We start from the raw sequence: 25,726 nt of genomic DNA on the forward strand, positions 1-25,726 counted from the left end.
GGCGGGGCCTTGGCAGGCGGCCCCGGGGGCGGCGGCGGCGTGGTGGTCGGGGTGGCGGAGGTGAGAAGCTGGCGGTGCTGCTGCCTCGGCAGCACCTGTTGGTGCCGGAGCCTCTTGCTGGTGTGCGCGCTGGCCGCCCTGTGCTTCGCTTCCCTGGCCCTGGTCCGCCGCTACCTGCAGCATCTCCTGCTCTGGGTGGAGAGCCTCGACTCGCTGTTCGGCGTCCTGCTCTTCGTCGTGGGCTTCATCGTGGTCTCGTTCCCCTGCGGCTGGGGCTACATCGTGCTCAACGTGGCCGCCGGCTACCTGTACGGCTTCGTGCTGGGCATGGGTCTGATGGTCGTGGGCGTCCTCATCGGCACCTTCATCGCCCATGTAGTCTGCAAGCGGCTGCTCACCGCCTGGGTGGCCGCCAGGATCCAGAGCAACGACAAACTGAGCGCCGTCATTCGCGTCGTGGAGGGAGGAAGCGGCCTGAAGGTGGTGGCACTAGCCAGACTGACCCCCATACCTTTCGGGCTTCAGAATGCAGTGTTTTCGGTAAGTGAGACTCTCTCTCTCTCTCTCTCTCTCTCTCTCTCTCTCTCTCTCTCTCTCTCTCTCTCTCATCCTCCCTATCCTCCTTCCCTAACCCTCACCCTTACCACCGGCCTAACCCGTCTCCAAGTCCTCTATTAAGTGGTCTTCCAACCAATCATCCAGGGAGGGCGCCACAGCAGGTAAGTACTCTCAGAGGAGTGACATTGAGAATTGGAATTATAGCTACTTTCCATAGTACCTCAAGAAATTTATCCTGCAGTAAGATCTCTACTGCGAGTTGAGAACAGGAGATCTGGTAGAGGAAGAACTATTTCTTTTTGAAACAAGATGTGATTACAAAGGAGGCATCCTTTTAACTTGGGAGAAGCATGAATGAAAATGTCCATTTTTAACGTTTGCCATTGTAATTCCAGTAGCAGTTTTGGCAGCAGTTGGGAATTATGACTTCACATCCCGAGCTTTTCTCTTGCCTGCATTATGGAATCCAAGGTTTTGACCCAAGTTTCAGCAACATGGGGCTGAAGAATGCATGAACAATGGAAAGGATAGCTGTCCTTTTGGAGTTGCCTAAATTTGTAGCAGGCTTTTTTTTTCTTCACGTAATTTGCTGTAATAGAATGTAAAGAAGAACATCCTTCTGTTTTCTTTGGAGGGACTTTATCTTGAAACCGGGGTGGTAAAGAAAATAAAACAGGACGGACAACCTTTTGATCCCTGAGCATGGATTTTGCTTCTTTTTTTTTTTTGGTGGCCGGCTCTGCCCACCCTGGGGGCGGGGCTGGCGCAGCCTGTGGTGCTGGGGTGGAACCCCGTCCCTGTACTGCCTAGGCCTGCCTAAGCAGGCGCTGTAGACCACTGAGCTGTCCCACAGTTTGCCCCGGAGTTTGCTTCTTTACATCCATCTGCTACACTCTCTTCTGCACTTTTGTATGCTAATTTTGCTTATTCTACCTAAGTTTCTCTCTAGTGTATGTCACTGTGCAACTGATTTAGTATAGAAATACTGCTGGTGAGCAGATAATTCAGTGGGAAAAAAGGAATGTGATCTTTGCTCAGACTTTGTGACTTTGGAACTAGTTGATCTTTTTTCTCTAGTGAAAGGGATTAAGCTAGTTGGCTGTGTTCCTCAAATTCAGTGATTCTAAACTGCATATTTCCTGTGGGGAGTCCCAGGAAACAATGCTCTTGAACTTTAAAGACAAACCGTTGAACTATGGAGGTATCGCAGTAGTTTGGAACAGGCTCAGCCTAGAGATTTTGTCTTTTCCTAGCTTGGTATAGTATGAAATATAAGGATGATATATAATCTAACTTTGCATAATAATAGACCAGTTGCCCTAGGATTTGGAAAGAAGGTTGAGACTAAGGAACCTGTATAGATTCCTTCTGATTGGTTTGTCTTCCAGTATCTTTATATCCTTGTGCCTTTTCTTGTTCACCTACTATGTGCACGCTACCATGCTAAGCTCGTTTCATTTATAGCCCTTACACCAAGCTTGTTGATTATGCACGTACACGTTTCTCTACTACTGGTGCTCTGGAGTCCTACTGTTTGAGAAATGTGACTTTTTTTTCAAGTTGCGGATTCTCTCTGCTTCAGTTTCTATTTGGGAAAGTAGTGGTACCTACTTCATAGGGGTGCTGAGAAGATTACATAAAGTGGATATATGTGACAGAGCCTAGCCTAGCAGACAGTCACATATTGGCTTTTGTTGTTGACTGTTGTTAGTTTTACCTGAGGTCAGCTTGGTAGTAGATAACTGGTAGAGTCAAACTTTGAACTGTGGGCTGATCATAGGGTCTCAACCCATGGTGTTAATTCCTCATATATTTAGTGCCTGTAGAGTCATGGATATATGGAAAACTCATTTTATATTTGTTGATTATATGGTAGGTTCTTCTTTTTGGTAATGTCTCTTACATATTTAATACATAGGATCTTGTATTTAATACTTAGAAGTAACTTAAGGTATTCACGTACGGGGAGTTGGAACCAACCTTGACAGCTTTTAATTTGGCATGTTGGGGTCTAGAGGAAAAGAAGGGAAAAAAGTAAAATAGTTGATTGACATAGGTACTGTCATCATTTTCCTGAGAAAGAAATGGAGGCCCAGCCATCTAGGAAATTCTACAATCATTCATCTGCCAAGTGCCAGACATGAGGATTGAGCCCAGAATCAGGTGATACCCGTTCATCTGATTGTAAAATCCGTAGAGCCATCAGTAGGGTTATTTGTGAATCCACTGGATCCTCTGTTACAACTTGCTCATCTTGTTAATCTGAACTGTCTGCTTATGGTCTTTTTTTTTTTTTCTTTTCCCAGAACCGGGGATTGAACTCAGGACCTTGCATTTGCCAGGCCAGCACTTATTCTACTGAGCTATCTCCCTGGCCCCTTGAACTGTCTGCTTATGGAAGTAGCTCTTCCAACCAAAATAATCTTCTGAATTCACCTGGGACATGTGAGAGAAAAGAAAATAGAGTTTAGGCAGATGTTAGTTTTAGGCTATCCCTTCTACCATCTAGAACTTCATTTTATCTCTGGTTTTTCTACCTCATACTCTCTAGCTGCCCACAGAGGCCACTTTTCAGGCGTATTTTTTTCTTTTTCCATTTATGTATTTGGTATAGGTCTTACATCAGCTCCAACTTGTAATGATCCATCTGTTATCAGCCTCCCCAGCGCTGGGATTAGGCATGTGCCACCATGCCTGGACTCCCTCCTTCGCTGACTCAGCATGCCCCAGAGGTGGGCCGGCACAGCATGAGGGATTGGGGATTGAACCCTGGTCCCTGTGCTTGCCAAAGCAGACACTTAGTCCACTGAGCTATCGCGCCTGCCCTTTTTCTTATTTTATACTTCCTCACTACCTCTGAAATTGTCTTTTTGGAAAAAAAAAATATTTCAGTTGAAATTCATTTTCTGAATTAATTTATCTGGGCTTACCTAAAAACTCAAGTTAGGTATCATGGTCATGAGATGCACAGGCTTTGGAAGTATCCTTGCTCAGTCCCTGTTCTGGTGTGACCGTCTTTTCTTCCTCATATATAAAATCCAGGAGGCATAAGTACTAAACTAATGTCTAATAGTCAGTTCCTGATAATTGCTAGCTATCTTATTATTGGTTGGAGGTAGTTATGTTTTAGAGGCAAAGACTGTAAAAGATAACTATGTAGAAGAATAAAAATATACCCTCATTTCTTCAAGGAAATAGGCAAGCATATTTTTGTTTCTAAATTTTTAAAATAAGATTTTTGCATCTATGGGTCCTGGTGCCCATTGCCAAATCTCAGAACACTGTGTTTTAAGCACTGTTACTATCCAAACACATAGCTAGGGTGACATTACTTTTCTTACTGCATTAAGCAAGTCCACATGGGAAATTCTATTTTCTGTCATTCTTAAATCTCTAAAACCTAAAATTAAACTTAAAGCATAGTATGAAATATTCTCTCATTCATATGTTATGTACTATACTACTTTCCAACTTGCAAAACAAATTTATATACATGGTATCCTTTATTCTGTAGTTTCCAGTAGGAATCAGTCCTAAGCTAAATTATAAGAATAAGGTTAATGCACTAAGCTCAATTATGCTGTAGTAACAGCTACTAAATCTCAATGGGCTAAAACACAGTGGTTTATTTATTCAGTTTAATGTAAGTCCCAGTCAATCTTAATTTGGGAGAAGAGTACGAAGGATCCTCCATTCTAGGTCAGTTTTATCTGAGATCCATGCTGACAAAGCCAATCGTGCACTTGATTTCTGTGACACAGAATTGCACCTCAATCTCAGTTTTTACTAGCCTGTAAAAGGTACATGGCCATGGCCAACACCAAAAGGTTGTAAGTGTGCCGTGAAGGAGAGAGCGCTAGAGCATGTGGTAGACCTCTTCTGTCTCCTCCTTACGTCCGAGCCCTGCCTGAGGCCTGTGGTCGCGGCCTCTTACACACTTCGGTCCAGCTCTCTAGCACTTTTGGTACTCGCCTGTCTGAAATCCTCAGATGGATCTTCATTTTCCCTTGTGATGAGTTACAGCCACTCTTCGGATTTATGTATATTGCTCTACCATAAAATGGTAGCCTGTCTCTTGCCAACCTATGATTACTTACATCTTTCACTATATTCATTTATATTTAATCCTCAGTGCTGTTGAGATATTTCTTATTTAAATATAGCTAATAAAAATCGTACCTGTAGCTTTGAAACTTTAGGTCCTTGTGTTTATCAATGGCTGGCAAAAGAAACTTTAGATGGAATAAGAAGGGATTGTTGGTTGATAGAGTCATCGTAGGGGATGACATCCTAAGAGGAAAGCTGTCTGGAAAAAACTAGTCGATAAAGTAAAAAATGGAAAACATTTGCAAAAATAATACCTCATTTTGCATTTAGTACATATTAAATGTTCTTACAAGGTACATGCTATGATTAAAATGGCCATGTGCCCCTCACAGACTTTATAGTTACTTCCTATGAAGTCTTTGACCCAGAAATAATACATAATAATTAGTTGTTATAGGCCACAGAATTTATACTGTGCTTGAAACTTTGGAGCGTCTAGTGTCAATTGTTCTTGGCTTGTTGGACAGGAAATCATAAAAATCATTATTTTTCATTTTGGTTGAAGAAAAATTTAAAATGTCAGACTTTGGTGTGTGCCTTCTTTTAAGCAAGTCCACACGGGAAATTCTATTTTCTGTCATTCTTAAATCTGTGAAACCTAAAATTAAACTTAAAGCATAGCATGAAAGATTCTCTCATTCATATGTTATGTACTGTACTACTTTCCAACTTGCAAAGCAAATTTACGTACATGATATCCTTTATTCTGTAGTCTCAAGTAGGAATCAATCCTAATTCTAGCATTTACTTTGTCATCTTGCAGTATAGTCGCTCTTTTGAGCTACGCTTTCTTTCGTAAAACGTGCTTAGTAACACCTGCTGCACAGTTATGATTTTAAAGGAGAAAATGCAGCTCGCTCACTCTTTACTGTTCTTTTCCTTCCATCGTTTGCATTCCAGAGTGAACCCACTGAAGCTTGAAAAATTGTTTTAAAAATCTGACAGATGACTAATGCTCTTCCTAAGTGCATGCACACATCACACATTTACTGGCCACACCAGCCCTAATCTTCATCTTGTACCTGAGGCAATCAAGGCATGCAGTGGTGAAAACCTGCCCAAGGTCGCACAGTGTTAAGTGTAAGAGTTCCTCTCTTTCCTGTGTTACTGGTGTTAGTCTGAGAAGACCTGGGTTTCCCAGGCATCGGATTCCCCCTGTCCTGGGCCACCTGTGTATTGCACACACATTGTGGATGGCCTCCTGCAGGGCAGGCACTGCACAGGGTTCTGCCCAGCCGAGTTAGCTGTCATGCCAGGATGGTAGAGCATGCTTAACAAACTATTGCCCAGCGTTATATGGAATACAAGCTAAGAGTAGTTTTCCCATTTTTTGATGGTTGGGAAAAAATGCCAAAAGAGTAATATTTCATGCACATTAGAATTCGGTGAAGGCCAAGTTTCAGTGTCTTATTGCAGTATTACAATGCTCATTCATATATTCACTATCTGTGGCCTCTGTTAAGGTGAAAAAGGAAAGTTGAGTAGTTGGGACAGATTAGAAGCCTCCAAAACCTACCTAGCATGTCACAGGTGAACTTTGCCTACTTTTTCACTGGAATCGCTATGACAGAATAGCCCCCAGGCGTGAGCTCCTGCACTTATAAGAAGAGACCCTTAAGTCCTTGTGTACAAGGTATTAACAAAATGTATAGTGAAGCAGGGGATGTAGCTCGGTGGCACAAGTAACAGCCTGGCAAGTAAAAGGTCCTGAGTTTGATTCCCAGTACAGAAAGAAAGGTAAGTAGATAGGTAGAGTGAATGTTTAAGTTAAAAAAAAAATTATATTAAGGACATTTCTGTGAGTCCCCCTCAGAATACTCATCCTTACTTCAGATACACTTATCCTATCATTCTTGTCACTTTCTGAAGCAATTCCAGAAGTCTTCATCTTAGTCTTTGGGTTGTGGGGCAGGGATTTGCGAAACTAGTACCAGCTGAAATGTTGATAATGAAAGATGTCAGTATAATTTGAAACATATGTATAACTGTAGAATAAATTTTTAAGAGTTTAAATTGCTGAGAAAAAAATTAGTAATTTAGATCACCTTGGAACTGTACTGCCATTAAATAAGTTTTTGACAAGTGACTGAAAGGCCCCTGCTGATGTCAGTCTGAACTTCTGGTTCTGTCTCAGCCACTTTTTAGCCACGGTGAAGTCATTTAATGAGTCTGGCCTTCAGTTTTATTTGTAAAATGAGAGCAGTTATGTAAGACCTCATAGTTTGCTTTTACTTACTTATTTATTTATTTATTTATTTTTATGGTCTTGGTGCAAGGTCTCACTCTGCAGCTTGGACTTGTAGTGATCCTCCTGTTTTCATTTCCTCAGCATGGGGATTCCAGGCGTGCGCCATCACGCTCAGTCTTAGTAGCTGGCTCATGAGCTCAGAGGGTGGGGCCAGCACAGCCTGTGGTGCCAGGGATCGAACCCTGGTCCCTGTGCTTGCCTGAGCAGGCGCTTAGTCCACTGAGCTATCTCACTGGCCCATAGTTTACTTTTAAAAAAGCATATGTTCTGAGCAACAATTTAACATTCTTTTCCTAAACATTTTAGTAATAGCTTGTTTTGTAAAAATGCTAGTTTTCTCACTGTATGAAATTACCATCCTGGATGATAGGTATAGTTGTCGATTCAGGTAAAGATAACAGGTCATAAGATCCTTCCGTGCCCCAGTGTGTCGAATGATTATTCCTGTTATTAAAGTATCTTGATTCCCTCATATGGTTATAATTCATGCAGAACAGAAAGACAGAGACAGTTTGTTTTGCAGTAATATAGAATCTAACTTTGAAGGATTGAGAGGATAACCGAATTTACAAATGCAGCGACATTTTATCCCACATCCTCAGACCTCACAAGGCCACTGGAGACAGTTGACCAATCCTGGTCTTCATCCGGTTTCCCCTTTCTGCCTCCTTTGTTATCTCATCAGCTCGTGTGGTTTTCTTGTGTCACATACAGGCTTGTGAGTCACAAACTTTATCTTGCCCTGTTGTCATAGCAGCATATTTGCGATATGGTTTACTGTCTCTTCCTCGATAGAAATGTGCCTTGAAAGTAGAGTGGTATTGTTGAACTTATTTGAATGTGTCTACAAGTAAGTGTTCATTGTAAAGACCTAAACTCACAGCAAGTGCCAAAAGGCAGTCATCAACATTTTAGTGTTTTCTAATCTTTGTATTTATTAGTATACCTTCTTTTTTTATAACATCATGAGTTACTGGTATAATTTTTGTGACTTTACTTGATGTGATGAGCGTTTTACCATACAAAGTATACTACTACTTTTAATGTCTGTACAGTCGGCTATACTTTTCTGTGTTTGCATACCTTTATTCCTGATTAGAGCCACTCATTTTGTATAAAAGGCACTTGATAAAGTCGTGTTGAATGAGTATATATAATCTTGTAGTTTGTGTTCCAGAGATTATACACATTAAGATATGGATTTTCACTCAGGGAGATTTAGTCTGTGTGTGTGTGTGTGTGTGTGTGTGTGTGTGTGTGAGAGAGAGAGAGAGAGAGAGAGAGAGAGAGAAAGAGAGAAAGAGAGAGAGAGAGAGAGAGACTCTCTCAAGAATCATCGATTCAGATTATTTGGGAGCCATTAAAAGCAGGTCCTATGCAGGGACATTGAACTGATGAAGATGTTTGTACATAATTAAATGCGGATATATTGATGGAACCATTGCTATTACCACAATCCTCTCTGCCTCACCCACTTCTTCAGCTGTTGGCTTTGCCTTTTTCGCATAGCGGGATTTTTCCCAGAACTCTCAGGGTTTCCACTGAACCAGTGTTTTAGCCTTGGCATTAAGTTCAGCACAATGATTACTTGATTTGTTTTTGTTTTTGTCTTCTTTTTTCGACACAGGGTCTTGCTATGCAGTTCAGATTGGCCTTGAACTCACTTTGTAGCCCAGGCTGGTCTCACACTCACAGTAATCCTCCTTCCTCAGCCTCCTGAGTGCTGGAATTACAGGTGTGTGCCACCACACCCAGCCAGAAGGATTATTTGAAATGTTCTTTCAGTAGGTAACGGGCAGGTGCCCACTGTGGTCCCAGTGCTACCCTAGATGCTGCGGATTATAGCACCATGCAAAGCAAAGTTCATCCCTCAAGCCACTAGCTGTCCAGTGAGGAACATTTTGCTGATAGAGTTTATTTCCAGTGTAACGCTTTTTCTGTGTAATGGGCAGGGGTCCTCTCAGTTTCCGATCAGCCAGTTGCAAACAGATTTGTCAGCTCTGTTTATAAACAAGCAGCTATTGTTAGTCTCTACATTTATTAGCAAAATATTTTGAGGTGGATATTTAGCATCTAACATTTATTAGGCTCGAGGCTATTGAAAAACAAGTTGGAGAGGCTTCTTCATAGAATTTGTAGTCTGGGAGAGGGGCGAACAGGTGAGATCTTCACACACAACCCAGACCTTGAAAGCACTTGTTGTGCAGGCTCAGGGCAACAGGGAAGGTTTCCTAAAGGAATCCATGACTGATTAATGAAAGGTAGTTGTGCAGGTAAAAGCAGTGGAGGAAGCAAGTGCGTTTCCTTACTGGAAGAAGCACTGTACAGAGGACTACAGGGAGAAGAAAGCACCAGTAGTTCTAGGAATCAGAGAATTTTCATGCTGCAGGATCACAGGCGTGGAGCGTCAGAGGGTCAGAGGCCAGATCTCAAGACACTCTGCAGAACCCGACTCTTAGCAGATGGCGGTGAGCCAGACTAGATTGTTGAAACAAGTCTAGATTTGTGTTTTAAAAGGATTTCTGTAGGAATCAGTAGACATGGCTCATGAAGGTAATCTGGGTATCAAGACTATAGAGGAAGAGACTGCACAGACATGGAATGGGGCTGTAGACATATTCCTAAGGGCAGTCCGAGGGCTGCGGGGATGTAGGGAAGGGCTGTATGACTGGCTTCTCAGGTTGACCGCTAGCTAGGGTGGCTGAGACAGGAGACCTGGCAGGATCCGGGGAATGGACAGAAAACAATGGGCAGTTAATGTGTTTCCTTCAGCCACTTCTAAAAAATTATCATTTTCCTGAGAATGAAAACTAGTTTCCATTTCGGAATGTTTTTCCTTTTCCTCAATTTTTTTTTTTTTTCAAACAGTATTAGTACTTTGAGGATATGTGTAATAAAGTCCGTAGTTTATTACTAAATAATTGTATGAAAAGATTAAACTGTAGTCCTTTCTTTTGACTGCTTTATAAGAGTGATTGTAGAAATTTATGATTTTTATGTGTAATATTATTAGATGTTTTAGTTGGAATTTATGTAATCGCTCAACAATAACTTTGTTAATAAACAACATTCCAAGTGCATAATCCTAGAGACATGCCTATGCAGGAGAAAACAACTCTGCCAAGACTAATAGATTGATTGAGGTGGGGTAGAATTTGACTTCTTTTGAGCACAGATCACCTTTAAGTCTTAATTATATCCATGCAAGAGATTGTGTACAAAAATGACGGTGTTTCTTAGGTCGGTAAGGTGGTAAAGCTCCTGTGAGCAAATACAAACTCAGACAGCAGGGAGCTGAGCGCTTCTTCAGAGCTGTACCTTGCTCTGTGCCAGATGTAAAGATAGAAGCCCGCTGATTATCAGCTCCAGTATCGCCCAGTTTAGAGGTAAAGCAGTTCTTGCTTGTCAGAGTTTCTCCCCACACATCCAGAATGGTTACTGCTCTATTTTGGGGACCTATTTGGTTTTACATTAACACCTTAGTGATTTTGTCTTAGTGATTTTTGCCATTGCTGAGACAACATATCCACTATCCATAGTTAAAAGAGGAAAGGTTTATTTAGATGACAGTTTGTTCATAGTTGACCGGCTCCCAGACTAGGTGGCACAGCACCCAGAGGTATCATAGAGGATGAACAGATCTGGCAAGCAGGCAGGCAAGAGCAAGTCGGGGACGACCACAGCTCTTTCTATTCTGTCCTCTCCAGGCTACTTAGGGCGGGTACTGTCCCTACCCTTGAGCCTAGCGGGCACCAGGAGTCCATCCCAGCATCACACACGGTAACTTCAGCCACCTCTGATAAAGCCCCACCTAAGACTGCATGAGGCTTGCAGGGGACATCTGAACACAAGCCATAGCACACCTCCTGAGCCATATAAATGAATTGGGTTTCCAAGTAATCACAGACCTCTGGAAATAAATGTCTGTCTCCCATCAGATGTTGTTTGCTGTCCCTGAAATTCTTATAGCTTGTCCACATCATAGCAACTAACCAGCAGGATATACTGATCTGGGTTTCTTTAAGTTCTTTGGGTTTGGAGGATAGCTCCTGAGCCAAAAGCCAGGTACCAAAGGCAGGAATTCTAGCCTGATGGCCATCTGTGCACTTGGATCTCTTTGTTTGGAACGTAGAATGGGGAGACATGTTTAAAAATTTGGATTGGTGAGGGCTTATTAGGGAGAAAATATTGGATGGGTCACTGTGGGAACAGTTATTCTAAATTATATTTATCAAAGCCCAGAGCTAGGTGGAGGCTCTGAGTAGAATTTTGGCATGCAAGAAATGCTGTGATAAACAGGTTGGAACCTGTTTATTTTTTATCAAGTCATTAGTAATTTGTTCATCTAATGAAATCATTGAACACTGCAGCAAAACTATTGGCAATGCTTAAAATTGGTTTTGTGTTTTCTTTTCATATTCAACTTTACAGGAAAAAAATGTAAAGAACATTTCTTTCCCTAAGATGAAGTTGGCTATGAAGGTTTTGGCAGACATTGATTTATGCATTTTTAGATCACAGTCTTATTAAAGAGTTGAGTGTTATAGTTGTTTCAGATTAACGAAATTTGTTGTAGTGCCGGCAGTATAGCTTAGTGGACTTAAGTGCCTGCTTGGCAAGTGCAGGGACCGGGGTTTGGTCCTCACACCATATGCTACACCAGCCCCGCTCCTGGGCACACAGACCTGGCCAAGGAGTCCGGGTGTGGTGGCGCTCGCCTGTAATCCCAGAGCTGGGGAGGCTGAAAGCAGGAGGATCTCTGTGAGTCTGAGCTGTACAGTGAGACCGTGTACCAAATACATTAAAAAAAAGACATTTATTGTAAACACCTCCATTTGCATATTTCTGTGTTTTTACATGGCAATTATGAGTTCTGTTTAGAGAAACTTCATTATACTTAAATGATGGACTGAAAATGTTAACTCTAATATTTGGAATACAGCTTAAATTTTTAAAGATGACTTTCATAGTCTAATGTTACTCACTGCCAACATAATTACAATAATGCTATATTTACTCATTTTATACCATGGGTATGTTTATTCTGAAAAAGTTCTTGCCCCTGTTGGTGGACCCCGCTTGCTTTTCCTCTCAGCAAAGACTCACTCTTCATCGACGGCACCCAACAAGCATTTGCTATTACTTTCCTGTCTTTATTTTACGGGATTCCCCTTGCATGTGGCTTGCAAATGATCCAGAACATACTGCCAACTTCATTAATGTGTCGTGTGCTTGCCCAGCCACGCTGTGCTGCTATGTTCTCCTGGAACACCTACCTTCCTCCTCCTTCCCATCCTGCCTGCCAAACCCACATTTAGCTTTCAGTCCATTCAGAGTGGTGCAGAGTTCCCTTTGGCTCCAATTCCAACATATTAATTCCTTGCTGTTCTTTAATGCTGAGCACGTAGTCTTTCTCTAGGCTCTTTTTGTATCTCAGGTAGGGTTTGTACTCAGCCACGTGTACGTCCTTACAGGGCAAGCACTTTGTTTCTTTCTAACACTTAGTGAACCATCGAGAATGAACAGTTACTGAGTCAGTAATTGATAAGGTGAGTTAACTGTAGTGGATAGGTAGCTGGTGGTTGACTTGCTACAGCCAGCTGAATTGAAGTAGTGTGGTGCTGGGTGTGGGAGGCCCACCTGAGGATTGTTGCCGCCAAGTATGAGAGGCAGAACTAGAGAGGCTGTTGGTACACTGTTAGGGATGCTGTTGGTTCTCCTGGACTGTTCTGCTGGGTGATCTTGTCGTGTTGGCTTTCCTGATGAATGCTGCTGCTGTTGTTGGAGGAGGAGCTTGGGACCTTCATTGTTGAGAATGGCTGTAGTTTGTTTGGAGTTCTGGTCCTCACCTTGAGTGTTGCTTCCTGGCTCCAGAAGGGAAGATGGTGCGCTGCTCAGCGTAGTGGGTAGGCTTGCTGCACAGGCTTTCCTGATGGGAACCCGGCTTTCCTCATCACTAAAGGAGCTCGGACCTCACTGCTGCTGAACATGGCTGTGGTACCTTTTGGGGGAAGCTCTGGTGTTTATCTTGAGTATCGCTTCTGACTCCGGCTCAGATCCCTCAGCCTGCTAGCACGGCTCCTTCATCCTGCTGGTACAGACTTTCTAGCTTCCACTACTGACCTTTGGCCTTTCTAGCACAGATCTGTAAAATGAACCTGCATGAGACATTGTTGTGGGCTCTAGCCTCCAGTTGGACTTGTGGGAGGCATTGTGATGAGCTCTAGGTCTTCAGCTGGCCTCACGTAGGGTATTAGGATCTAGGCCCTCAGCTAGATTATTTGGTGTTTAGTGTGTGGACACATTTCCTGCACTTCTTATATATGATTCTTTCGGTGATTCCTTATAAAATATTATAAAATGTGTCCTTTGTTACTTTGGTTCCCTTGTGAAACCCAAACTCTGACAACAACCTATTGCTGTATTATTCTGTTCAAACCATTCTGGTGCATCTACTCATCTGGGAATGGAGATGAGCGCACCTTTCAAGAAATTAAGGTTTACATGATTATTCGATTGTGTTGTCATGATTGGGTAACCTGTAGCTGCTTAAAATACCAGATCTTAAAATTAGTTAATAAAATTTTAATAAAGTGGACATTAACTTTCTTATATGCCAATGATATCCCGTAGAGTTACAAGTAAAGTTATTCTCAAAATCAGCAATAATAACCATCACATAACATGCCTAGGAGTAAACCAAAGAAATGTATGATGTATGTGAATAAAACAAGGACATTTTAGTAATGCATATAAAGATGCTGAGAGATTGTAAAAATATTTCTAGAGAAAAATGTGGATATTTTAGTTCTATCCCATTTAGTTTGTACATTTACCTTAATCCTAATAGAGAATTTACTAATTTGTTTTGTTTGTGAATGGCTAAACGATCCATAAAATAAGTGAGAGTGGTTGTGGTGCTTAGAAGAAAAGAAAGAGGTGCAAACGGAGTGGGAATTTCTTTGCCAAGTAGCAACTTGGGGTCTTTACTACAGTTTGGGTTTGAACTGCAGATTTCACATGGGGATGGTCAGTGATACAGCCCCTCAGAGGCCCTTAGTGTACATTAGCTTAATTTTTAGTACATATCACAAGTCATTAATCTCTTTAATTACCTAATACATAATGCTAAGAAGTTAGGCTTCTGGGAAAGGGAGAGAATACGGCTATAACCTAATTTTTAATCTGCTTACATTGTGGACGGAGTGAGTAGTAAATGTTACAAAGGAAAACAATAAAAAACTAACAGTGAGATCTTAGACTTTTTAAAGCTAAAAGCAATGGAAGAGCATAGGAAAAATTGCAATATTTAATTATATAGACATTTAGAAATCATTACTAGTAAAAACATAAAAGATGAACCCTGTGCATATATAGTCCCTGCAACTGGGGAGACTGAGGAGGAGAAGTGCTTGAGCCCTCCTCACCATGGGGTGAGGGCCCGTGTGGGCAACAGTGCAAAGACCCTGCCTCAAGGCGGGCGAGATAGCTTAGCAGACTAAGCGCCGGACGAATCCCGGGTCCCTCATGCTGCACTGGCCCCGCCCCCGAGCATGCCGAGCCAGCCTCAAGAGACCAGGCGTGGTGGCGCACACCTGTAATCCCAGCACTGGAGAGGCTGAAAACAGGAGGATCACTACAAGTCCAAGCTGTGCAGTGAGACCCTGTAACAAATGCATAAATAATAAATAAATAAATAAATAAAACTTTAAGACCCTGTCTCAACAATAGCAACAAAAAGTGACAACACTTTGGGAGAACCATAGCCACATATGATAAATTATAGGTCATCTTTACAATATACAGAGGTCTTATAAGAAAAACAACGTTAAACAAGGACAAATGTAAATAAAACCATAGACAAATATATGCTAGAAAAATGTTGATATAAATGAAAATAGTGAAGATTAAATAATGAGGAAAGGTTTTAGACATACAAAACTAAAAATGGTTGAAATTTAATACATAAAAGTAGTAAGAGTATGGTACTCATAGACAAACTCATTTTGACAGATAGAAAATTAGCATGAGCCTTTTAGAACATTTTTACTTTTTAAGCCAGCAATTTCACTCTAAGTGATCTATCATGAAATAACCAAGATTGGTATTGTACTAGTCATTTAGAGCTGTGCAAAATCATTTCAGAACTTAACGACTGAAAACAACAAGCATTTACTGTCTCTGTTACTGTGGGTCAGGAGTCCTGCTGCAGTTTAGTTGGGGCCTGACTCGGGCTCCTTCCAATCCTGCAGTCCTTCTAAGGGTGATTGCTAGAGTCCACTCCTAGCAGCCCCACTTGTGTGGCTGTGGCCAGCCACAGGCCTTAGCTAGTCCTTGGTGGAGGAAGTCGTTTCCTTTCCAAATGGGTCTCTCAGGGGAGCTGCTTGTAGCATGGCAGCTGGCCTGCTTGAGGAAGAGGTGGAAGTCCTGTTCTTTTGATAACTTAATCTTGGAAATGACATATTGTGACTTCTCTGCAGTAGCCTGTTTGCTAAGAAGTAGAGGGTCCAGCTCACACACCAGCAGGGAGAATCCGCAGGGCATGGCTACCAGGAGATCGACTCATTTGGAAGTATTTTAGATGCTTTCTTCCATGTAAGTTAATATGAAAAAGTTTTTGCTGTCGTAGTGTGTGTGTGTGTGTGTGTGTTAATAATAGCAAGGAAACAAACACACAGACATAAATAACAATGCATTTTTTTGTATCTAAGGTGATGGTTACCATGGCTCAGGTTCTCAGCACAGAAATGCCATTTTGAGATTATGTGGCCTCCCATCCCCATGACCACACTGCCACTTGAGTAATTAATTATATTTAATGACATGAACAATTACCAAAATTTTTATAAACTAATCTATGTGTATGTTTCATTCACATATAAGAAAAAAATAGTCACAAATGTTCTTTTTTATTGGCAGAAGAATAATAGAATAAATATTTTCTCTCAATTTGTATTTTATTCTAAATTGACATTCTGTACATATTCCCTTCATCAGCATTTTACTTTGTTGATAATTTCTTTTGACGTGCAAAAACTTCTCGGTAAGAGCAGGTTAATTTTGATCAGCATTTTAAAAAGTCAAAGTGCCTTTAAATATTTCAGCCCTCTACTCCCAAGTAAAATCCTATAGCAAGACTTGCATACACGTTTGTATGTCATTTAGTAATGAATCCTTCCCATTAATCTACTTTCTAGATTACAGATCTCTCATTACCCAACTATCTGATGGCATCTTCGGTTGGACTGCTTCCTACTCAGCTTCTGAATTCTTACTTGGGTACCACGCTGCGGACAATGGAAGATGTCATCGCAGAGCAGAGTGTTAGCGGATATTTTGTTTTTTGTTTACAGGTGAGTTTAAGGTCCAGGGTTCCCTCTTCTCTCTCCTTCTTTATATATTGCCTTGCTGATTTAATAATCTATCAGGTTTCACTGAACACAATTAAGAGTCTTTTTCTTTTGGGGGTCTTTCTATATCCTTTCAATAGTACATATTTTGACAACATTTTCTTAATTGTATGGCTATATGGAGGGTTTTGAACTGTTTTAATACTTGTTGAAAATTCTCTTAAGGAACAAAAAGGAATGGTAAAATACGATTCTTTTTTTCAATGATTATTTTCCAAGTCATCACAAAGCAATTAGTATATTTGGACTTTGTGTGAAGAACTGGCTTTAAGAATAACTTCATAGTATCTTTGACGCTTATGGAGTCAGTTTTTACTTTCTTTTACTAAATTTTGTACAGAGATTTTTTTCCTTAGATAACCAGAATCTAGAATTTTGTTTTTTTCTTTTTTTTATGTAGTTGGCACAGGGTCTCACTACCAGTTGGTACTCATCGTGATCCTCCTGTGTCAGCCTTCCCATCTCTGGGATTATAGACGTGCACCACCAGACCTGGCCTCTGTAGCCAGCTCAGCACGCCTGGGGCAGGGCCAGAATCTAGAATTTTTATTGGATTTGGTTTGTCTTAAAATAGCATATTGATCACATCTTGTTAAATTTCAGGGCCGGGGAGATAACTCAGTAGAATAAGCACTTGCTTGGCAAGCTCAGAGTCCTGAGTTCAGTTCCCCATACAAAAAAAAAAAAAAAAAAAAAAACTAAACATATTGTTAAACTTCCTATACTCTGTATCTATAGTATAATATATATTGTAACTTAATGTTTGTGCTCAAGGTACTAATAGATTCTGACATATACTGCATTTTCAGATTTTTTAATACAAATTTAAGTATGTTTTGTTGTTTTAATTCCCTGAAATGAGTAACATCTTTTGACATTTGGTTGGTAAGTAGAATTCATTAGTAGCTCGCAGGAAGCTTATTTCTGTGCATCTTGGTAAATCATACAGCTGTAATCAGTATGGCTCCTAATGCTTTTTAAACTGTAGAATCATCTTTTTATGCAGTGATTTCTTACCCCTTCATTTGAGCTGGCAAATTTAACCTCAAAAAACAAGATGGAAAAGGCACATATTTCTGAACGCAGGCATTTATGGGGGGGTTAAAATTTAATCAAACTGCACTTTGATTTGTTGATGTTAGTTAGGGCTTGATTTGTTTCAGTAAGGATTTAATGGCAGCTTATCAAATATGTACAGAAGAAGGGGAGTCATCATGCAGGAGCAAATTAGCATAGAGGTAAAGCCACAGAGCTTGTGTTAAAGTTAGTAAGTGTATTCATGAGTTCTCCCTGTTTGCTAGAATCAAGCCACAGATTTACCTCTGAGCTTTGTAACTATCAACCTAAGTTGAGTCTACAGTGTCACTAAAAGTGAAGGAACTAAAATACAGATCAGGAAGTCACAGCTGCTCTTGTGCTGATGTCCAGCTTAAATCCCACAGTACCTCCTTAGTCCCTCTCTCCTACGCCCCGTATCGTTTTGTACTCATCAAGCAAAACCCTGATTCTGGATAAATCCAAGTTGGATGTGCTTCGCTCCTGTTCTCTTGGGCGCTCAGTTGCGCACAGTGCAAGCGTGGCCGGTCTGATTCATGCTGGCTGATCTTACCTTTCTCAGCATGGCCCTCCATCCCCACTTTTGTGTTTTCAGTCTCATATTTCTTTGAAATAGTTAAAATATTGCTGGAAATAGTTTCAAATAATATTCATTCTCTTCCTCTTCCTATATCCTTCTTCATTCGACTCTGCCATTTTTCTTTTTTAACAGAAAAATCATACTTTCAAAAGAGAAGCTCCTCAGTTTCCACCTAGCAATGCTTTTACCGCTTTGCACGCCTGCCCGTGCCCTCGGCCTGCTTTCCTGTTGATAGTAGCAGAGGTGCCTTTTTTTCTGTAGGAGGCTTGTCCTCCCTCTGTGAGGTTTGCTCATTCCATATTAGCAACTTGATAGATAAAATTGAGAGCAAACTTGATAGATAAAAGAGCAACTTGAAAAGCAGTCATCTAACAGATCTAAGCGAGGACCTATTCCCGAGGTCATCACTAACCTTGTCTGATTCTGACGCACTTTCCGGTTTTCATCCGGCTTGACCTGTTAGCGACCTCAGACTGTTGACCACGCTTTCATCCTTAAAACTTCTTTTCATTTCTTTGCTATCACTATTTTGCATTTTCCCCCCACATGCCTGGCTTGTGTTTCTCTCCTTTGTTTTGATCTCCTCAGTATGTGTTTCTGAAGTGTGTAGCCTCAGTTTCTTATCTCACTCAGACAGTGCGTTTCCTTGGCCATTCTGGTTGATCTGCTGGAGGCTACTGCTTGCTGTGCAGGTTCCTGCCTCCGGTGCGCGTCATTAGCTCAGCCCCTGCTTCAGCCCAGGCTCATTCATTGAACTCTCTGGACGGCTGGCAGGCACCTTAAGTTCAGCACGCCTCAATTGATTTAGGATTTCATCCACATTCCCCCCAATTAATTCTCTGATCATTTTCTCCATCTCTTCGCATGGTGTCACTTCTAGTTGTAAGTATCACACTTAAGAGTTCGGTAACTATATCTTGTTTCTTTTAGGACTGACATGTTAGAGACAAGTAGAGGATTTTAAAACCCACATATATAATTCTACATTAATTAATGTTTAGCCAGCTATTAGGTAGATAATTTTTTTTCCTGGAAGGAAGTTTTTTGTTTTGCGAATAGAAAAGTTTGACTTGTAGGGCTGGGGATATAGTGCAGTGGCATAAGCACCTGCCTGGTAAGTGCAAGGCCCTGGGTTCGATCCCTGATACTGCAAAAGAAAAGTTTTGAGTTGTAGAAAGCAAACATCATTCAGGTGGATTATTGGGGTGTATGTTTGCTGTGCACTTGCCTAGCAGCATCTAATACAAGCACTGGCTCTCTATTCCTGGAGAAGCAAGAAAAGACAATAACTGTATAAAGTTGTATAAGATACTTACAATGCAAATTTTATCTATCATATTTAAGAAGCATCCTATGTGAAGCGCTGCTAAGGGAAATATTTATTTTCTGTCTATAATATTGATGACTGATTTTTTTTTTTTCACAGATTATTATAAGCATAGGCCTCATGTTTTACGTAGTACATCGAGCCCAAGTGGAGTTGAACGCAGCTATTGTAGCTTGTGAAATGGAACTGAAAACCTCTCTGGTTAAAGGCAACCAACCAAATACCAGCGGCTCTTCGTTCTGCAGCAAGAGGACCCTAGCATTTTCTGGAGGTGGAATCAATATTGTATGATTCTAGAGAAATGTGTGTCTGTCAGGAGCCTAGTGTGCTGTCCACGGTTTAGAAGTCACTTTGTTAGTGGCAGAGACAATTTCTATTTGTATTACGGCACAAACAAAACTGACTAGTTTTTAAATTGCACAATTTTTTAAAGCAAGAATCATTTTCTGGATATGTAAAATGTAAATGTAGATGCAATTTTGGCTGCACCTCTTTATCCTGCCTGTAATGGCCTATAGGTCTGCACTTTAGTGTTCTTTAATCTCTTTATTTCTGGGTACGTATGAACAGAAATAACCTGGATTTTTTTTTCCTGCTTAGTGTCTTTATTTATGAAAATTCATGAGTACTTGTATGCATCTTATTTATAAAGATGAGTAAAAGTATACAGTTTTAAATGTATGTTACTGGATGTGCTTGGCTTAGATGGCTTTTCCAGAAGGAATAAACAGTGTTGTTTTGTTTTATTTTATCGTTTCAAGTGGGACCACTTTGCTTCCCTTTTCCTTACTTGTTAGGAAACAGACATTAATTTTCAGTTGAATGTATCTGCAAACATCACATTAATGCAGGGCCATTTCCATCTTTCACACAAGCTTAAATCCTACAGTGTGGGACTGAAGTGCTCTTAAGATAAATACGTTTTTATTTTCACTGTGTAATATGCAAAGCAAAAGGGAAATTGTTTAGTGGATAGCGGCTCAAAATTAGAACTTGTGTTCTAATTTGGTTACATTGGCTTTACTCTCCTTTTATCTTTCATTAAAGGGCTGTCCCATTGCAATCTTAATAAAACATTTTATTAAAATGAACTTTTTCCCTTTTTGTATTAATAATTAGGCTTTGGAATAAAGACATTATTCTTTTAAAATGGTGGGCTTGCCATCATTGACGGTGTCACTCAGGTGGCCTTGTTTAAACAAAACGCCTTTTGAGAAAACCAAGCTTTAAAATCATGTTTATAGTTCCATTGAAGTACTACTTCTATATTTGTTCCTATAGTTTTCAGCTTTAAAATTATGAATAACTTGATGCCCAGTTTTGTATTGTTTGCCCTACGATAGGTAAATTTATTCTGTTTTACTTTTTGGTACTTGCTTTTCTCTGATAAGACTCAGGAACTTTGAAATGTGAAATTAAGTGTCTCATTTTTTCTCTAGTAGCATGATGTCAAGTGTATTTATTAATAGCACTTGTGACCGCAGAATACAATAATTTGACATATCATTCATATAATGTGTGCTTTGTTTATTAACTGCCTTTATTTTTAAAATCACTTGTGGAATTATTAGTCTCTACTAATGAGATGATAGTTATTATGTGGATTTTCTGTGAGACATCTCCTTTTTCTCTGTGAGGATTCCACCTCATCAGAGACCTCTTATTTGCCTTTTCGTTAAAGGGTAAAACTTTACCCTGGTTTACTGAACTACAAAGGAATTCTTTGGAAGCTGATTATTCTAGTCTTGTGCCGGAGATTAATTTTGCCCTCTGCAGGCCTGATTGTTTTCCTTTCCTTCATAAAGCACACATTCTGCTGTCATGGTGTAACAACAGAACACTTCCATGCAAATATTCTGAGAGGCACCTGGGTACAGTCCATGCTTGGCCTCCGAGTCCTCCCTCCTGTCATTGGTAGGAAAAAGAATATTATATAAAGCATTAGAATATTCATGTTCTTTTTTTTTTAGTCCCAACTATTCGGTTTTTAAAAAGACTAGTTTAATGATCCTGTTCAACAATACATTTTATTTGTTCTTTTCTCTCAAATTGTCGACGTTTCTTGTGCTTCTTGCTTGTCAGTTTTTGTTAAAGGAGTCATTGAGGATCGCTGTTTTCATCCTTGTTTCACACTTCATGAATTTTGAAGTACATTTATTTACTTAGCATTTGTGACTTGAACAACTTCAGCAAATGAATACCTTTTGGTAGTTTGTAATACCTTCTTCCACATGTTACACTTGGCGTGGTACTTACACTAAGTATGTAAAGGTAAAAGAAATAATTTTTCTGTGTTTGCTGATCATAATTTTATATAATAAATCATCCATTTTTTTCCTTAAACTAGTATGGATCGACTGTTTCGGCAACACTGATCTGTAGCTGCAGTATTTTTCGTCAGCATTTCCAGCCTCCAGATGAACTGCAGTCCATTACGGCCCCCGCTGCTGGGCACCTGCGGTTGCGGGGTGAAGTTTAGGTAGCGCTCACTGTGGATCGTGCACGGCATTTCTGTGGCCTGTGTGCTGGGGGTTGCGCCTGCATCCTGCTCCGGGCAGCAGCGTATTTTTTTATCTTGTCCAAATTTTGCCTTCAATCGTATATATTTTATGAAATGCCTCCATTTGTGAATATTTATAGAAATGAAATGTTTTTTATCTTAAGCTGCTTAAGTACAGAATAAAGTTGTTTTATTCTCCTTTAAAGAAGCATATTGGTAGTCCACCTATTTTCCAAATATGGCGAAAAAAGATTTGTTCTATTTTGGGTTCCCAGGACTGTTCCCTATGTTTTCCATATGTTGGTGGCATATTGTTTACTATTTGCCAAATCTTATTGTATAAGTTACAAGTACCTTTGTGTCCATTTTTATTTGATCATCTGATGTACACAGTGAAATTTATACTCTTTGTTTTACGAGAATAAGATAGCCAGATCTCTGCAGCAGAGTGTACAGGTTGGATTTATGTTCAAAAGTCCCTGGATTTATTCAGAAGCAGCCATACTCTCTTGGACGTTCTCTGTAACGATGGCAAGCCTTTCTGGGATAGTTGCGTCTGAGAAGGTCACGCATACAGCAGTAAGCTGCTTCACCTCTTGGGAGGCTGTTACATTCAGCAGTTACTCTTATTTGTCCTGACTAATTGGGCTCAGTAGGGAGGTAAGGTACGTGCATGTGTATGTCCACATGACTATTAGGCTGTGCACAAAACTGGCAAGGGGACTTCTCAGGAAGGGTGTTGTGCCTTAACACTCATTCATTCTTGTTAGCTGTGGGTCCTTGTGTCAGATGCATGAGAAAGTGCCTAGATGTGTGTCAGTTCAGTGAAGGTAAATCCTTACATGTGTGGTAAGTCCCTGCAGCTCACAGCCAACCAGCATGTGCAGAGGAGAGTTTTTTTTTAATTTTTTTACAGACCTCAGGAACATTTCTGATCTGAACTGATGGACTTGGTGGTAGAATTTTGTTTCAGTGAGAAACTGCTCATTTGAGATTGATGGTCAGGATTCTACTGCCTGTTTTTTAGATTGGCTGTTGCTGATTACTGTTGTTGTAAAGTATTTAGGATAAATTTTTTTTAAGGGGTCACTGCATAAAACTGAAAAGTCATTTTTTTAAAAGGGAGAGGAAGGTGCCACTGAACATGTTGGCACACATCTGTAATCCCAGCATTCAGGAGGCCAACGCTGAAGAATTGCTGTGAGTTCAAGGCCAGCCTGGACTGCACAGGGAGACCCTGTCTCAAAAAAGCAAAAACAAAAAGAGAAATTGCTATTCTACAGGGTATTTAAGACACTCAGAAATTTAAGTGAGGGCTGGCGAGATAGCTCAGTGGTTTGATTCCTGGTCCCGCACACCATGCCAGCCTTGCCCCCCGGGGTGTGCTGAGGTGGTGAACAAGTCTAGTTGTGGTAGCACACACGTGTAATCCCATCACTGGGGAGGTTGGGAATGGAGGATCTTTCGAGTCCAAGCTGCATAGTGAGACCCTGTGCCAAATGTATAAATGGAAAAAAAAAAAAAAAACAAGTTTAAATGAACTCACATACTGATCCACAACTGTTAACTTATTCCACAATTCAATTATAATCTCTATAATCTTTCTGAACTGTAAAGAAACTGCTGCAAACTATTTTCAAGGTGGCTACAGATTTAAAGTAAATAATTTTAAAGGTTAATCAGTAAAATGTTGGTAATTGATATCCCAAGTTGCTTGTGTGCCTAAGCAAATATTTTAATTTTCTCTTTCTTTCCCATGAATGTAGAGACATGTCCCACGGACAAGAGTAGTTCAGGGGAAAGGAAGATGCACGTTTAAAAATGAACATGCTTATAATCAGTGCACGTGCTACGTTATAGCAGAGGTCCTGTGGAGAAATGGTTCTGATGTCTTACTCTTCCGTTTTTTCTAATAGTGTACCACTAAGCTATAAAATACTACCTGGGAGCCAGACAACTGGTAAACCTTTGCGTAGAGTGGTGATGAGCGCCTTTAGTATGCTTTTCATAAAGCTAAAGAACTTTTGCCAGTCTAATTTTCTGTTGCTCTCTACCTCACTTTAGGGGACTGCTTCCTTAAGGGTGCATTCACAGCTGCCATAAAACTTTCATCATAGAGACCAGTACTGTTGTATGTGTTTATGAGCCACTTAGGGTCAGAAGTGTCTGGGGAGTATATGGGGTCATCACCCCTTTGAGCCACAGGGTGCAGTGGCGCCCTTATTAGATCAGTATGTGGGCATGATGTGGTTGTCTCGTAGAGCAGAGCTCTGGTTCCTGCCAGTACTCTGAGATTGACGCTAGAATTTCTGTCAGAACCCTTGACTATAGGAAAATGTATGTATCATGAGTAAAAGGTGGAGCATTATATACACGACAGTGTTAAATTCTGTGTATCTGGTAAATTTATGTTTAATCATTCTCCCAGGTTTCAAAATGTTGATTCTCCACATGGAGTGATTACTTATATCACTGTCTTAAAGGTGACTCAGTATTTTCTAAAGTATTGTGTTAGATGAGCAAGTGGAAAAATCACAAAATATACACTGAAATTGAACAGGAAAAAGTGGACAGGATATGTCCTGAAGTGAAGGCAGTAATGGAAGTTAGCAAATTCTCACAGAGCCGTATAATTAGAGTGGAATGGTTTAGTGCAAGTATATCTATCTTAAGATCCATTAGATTCATGACCAACAAAAGCAGTAGCGGCCAGCAGGGAAGTGGTCCCTGATTCTTTGTTAGTTACAAAGCCACTTTCCATAGAAATGTTTTCAGCTTGGTTGTTTCATTCCCTTTATCTCTTAGGCTCCTGTCTTAAATTCACCTCGACAAGGAGGGGAAGAGAATGGAGTCGTTTTCCACCTTATTTTTTTTTCAGTTCATTACTCTGGTTTTAACTTTATTAACTGGCTCTTTGTCAATGTATTTCTACTTTAAATTTTCTGTGGGGTGGCTTAGCTTGGGAACTGTGTATTAAGTACTTTTTACAGCAATACATTACATTATGAGATGGACTTGGAATAGATTCTGGGAACACTGAACCTGAGAACATCTTTCTTCCCCTTCCCTTGGCTGCTGGGTGCAGATGAGGCCTCTGATGGGGATCTTGGCAAGAAAATTAGGGCAGGCTTTCTCCTGCGTGAGCCTGCTAGCATCAGTAGGGGGAAAGACTGGTGAGCCATACTTCCAGAAGACTTTGGCTTTCACATCTATGGCTTCTTCTGGGCATTTTGATATTGGGACACCAAAATATGTCACACTCTGACTTCTGACCAAGGAGAGCTGAATAGGTTAAGTGTTTTGTGCTGCATGGGAAAGAGAAGATTGAGGAATACCAGATGTGTAGCAGCTTCCTCAGAACTGACAGTCTGCCTGCTTCCCAATCCACCTCCCGTCCTGCTGATGTTTTGTGTCAATGCAGCATTGTTCTTAGTGTCAAACAGCTGGAAACAAAGGGAATACAGTGTAAGGGAAATGGCTTAATAAAGCATACACCCCGCGGAAACAGAACAGCCATTAGGAAGGATAAATTAGATGTACACCCATGAGTGACAGGGATTTCCATACACTATTGTTTTGTGAAAGAAAAAAGCGAACTAAAAATAATGCAGTTTTAGGAAAAAGTAGTCTCCTCTGTGTGTGTGTGTGTGTGTGTGTGTGTGTGTGTGTGTGTGTGTATCCATGTCTAACTTATTTGCATCTCCCCTGTAGGATTATATGAGTGGGAATATGAATACAGAAGGAGACCTGCTTGGGTCCTCACTTCAGGGCAACCAGTGGACGGTATTCCGATGCCAGGGCCATTGTTTTTTGGAGACGGGGTGTGACATGAGAGGTTGTTAGCTTCTCTGTCCCTCAGCTTCTAGCCTGCTTAGCCACAGACCTCATAGAGTAATTGTGATAATTTAGAGAGATTTGGTGTTGAGTGCTATGTGGGAGG

At 40.7% G+C, this 25,726-nt stretch overlaps 1 protein-coding gene across 1 annotated transcript in view; it reads left to right on the forward strand.

Annotated features, from left to right (window-relative positions):
• The window catches only part of Tmem64 (transmembrane protein 64), a 22,568-nt gene extending 427 nt beyond the window's left edge, over positions 1-22,141 (forward strand). Inside the window, exons 1-3 of the mRNA XM_023701384.1 lie at positions 1-540; positions 16,111-16,266; positions 19,386-22,141. The exon at positions 1-540 is cut by the window's left edge and continues 427 nt beyond it. Coding sequence (XP_023557152.1) covers positions 1-540; positions 16,111-16,266; positions 19,386-19,577 — 888 coding nt within the window. The 3' untranslated portion in view covers positions 19,578-22,141. The remainder of the gene's footprint in view (positions 541-16,110; positions 16,267-19,385) is intronic.
• The last annotated feature ends 3,585 nt before the right edge of the window (positions 22,142-25,726 follow it).

Source organism: Octodon degus, unplaced genomic scaffold (assembly GCF_000260255.1).
Source record: "Octodon degus isolate 3935 unplaced genomic scaffold, OctDeg1.0 scaffold00134, whole genome shotgun sequence".
NCBI lineage: Eukaryota > Metazoa > Chordata > Mammalia > Rodentia > Octodontidae > Octodon > Octodon degus.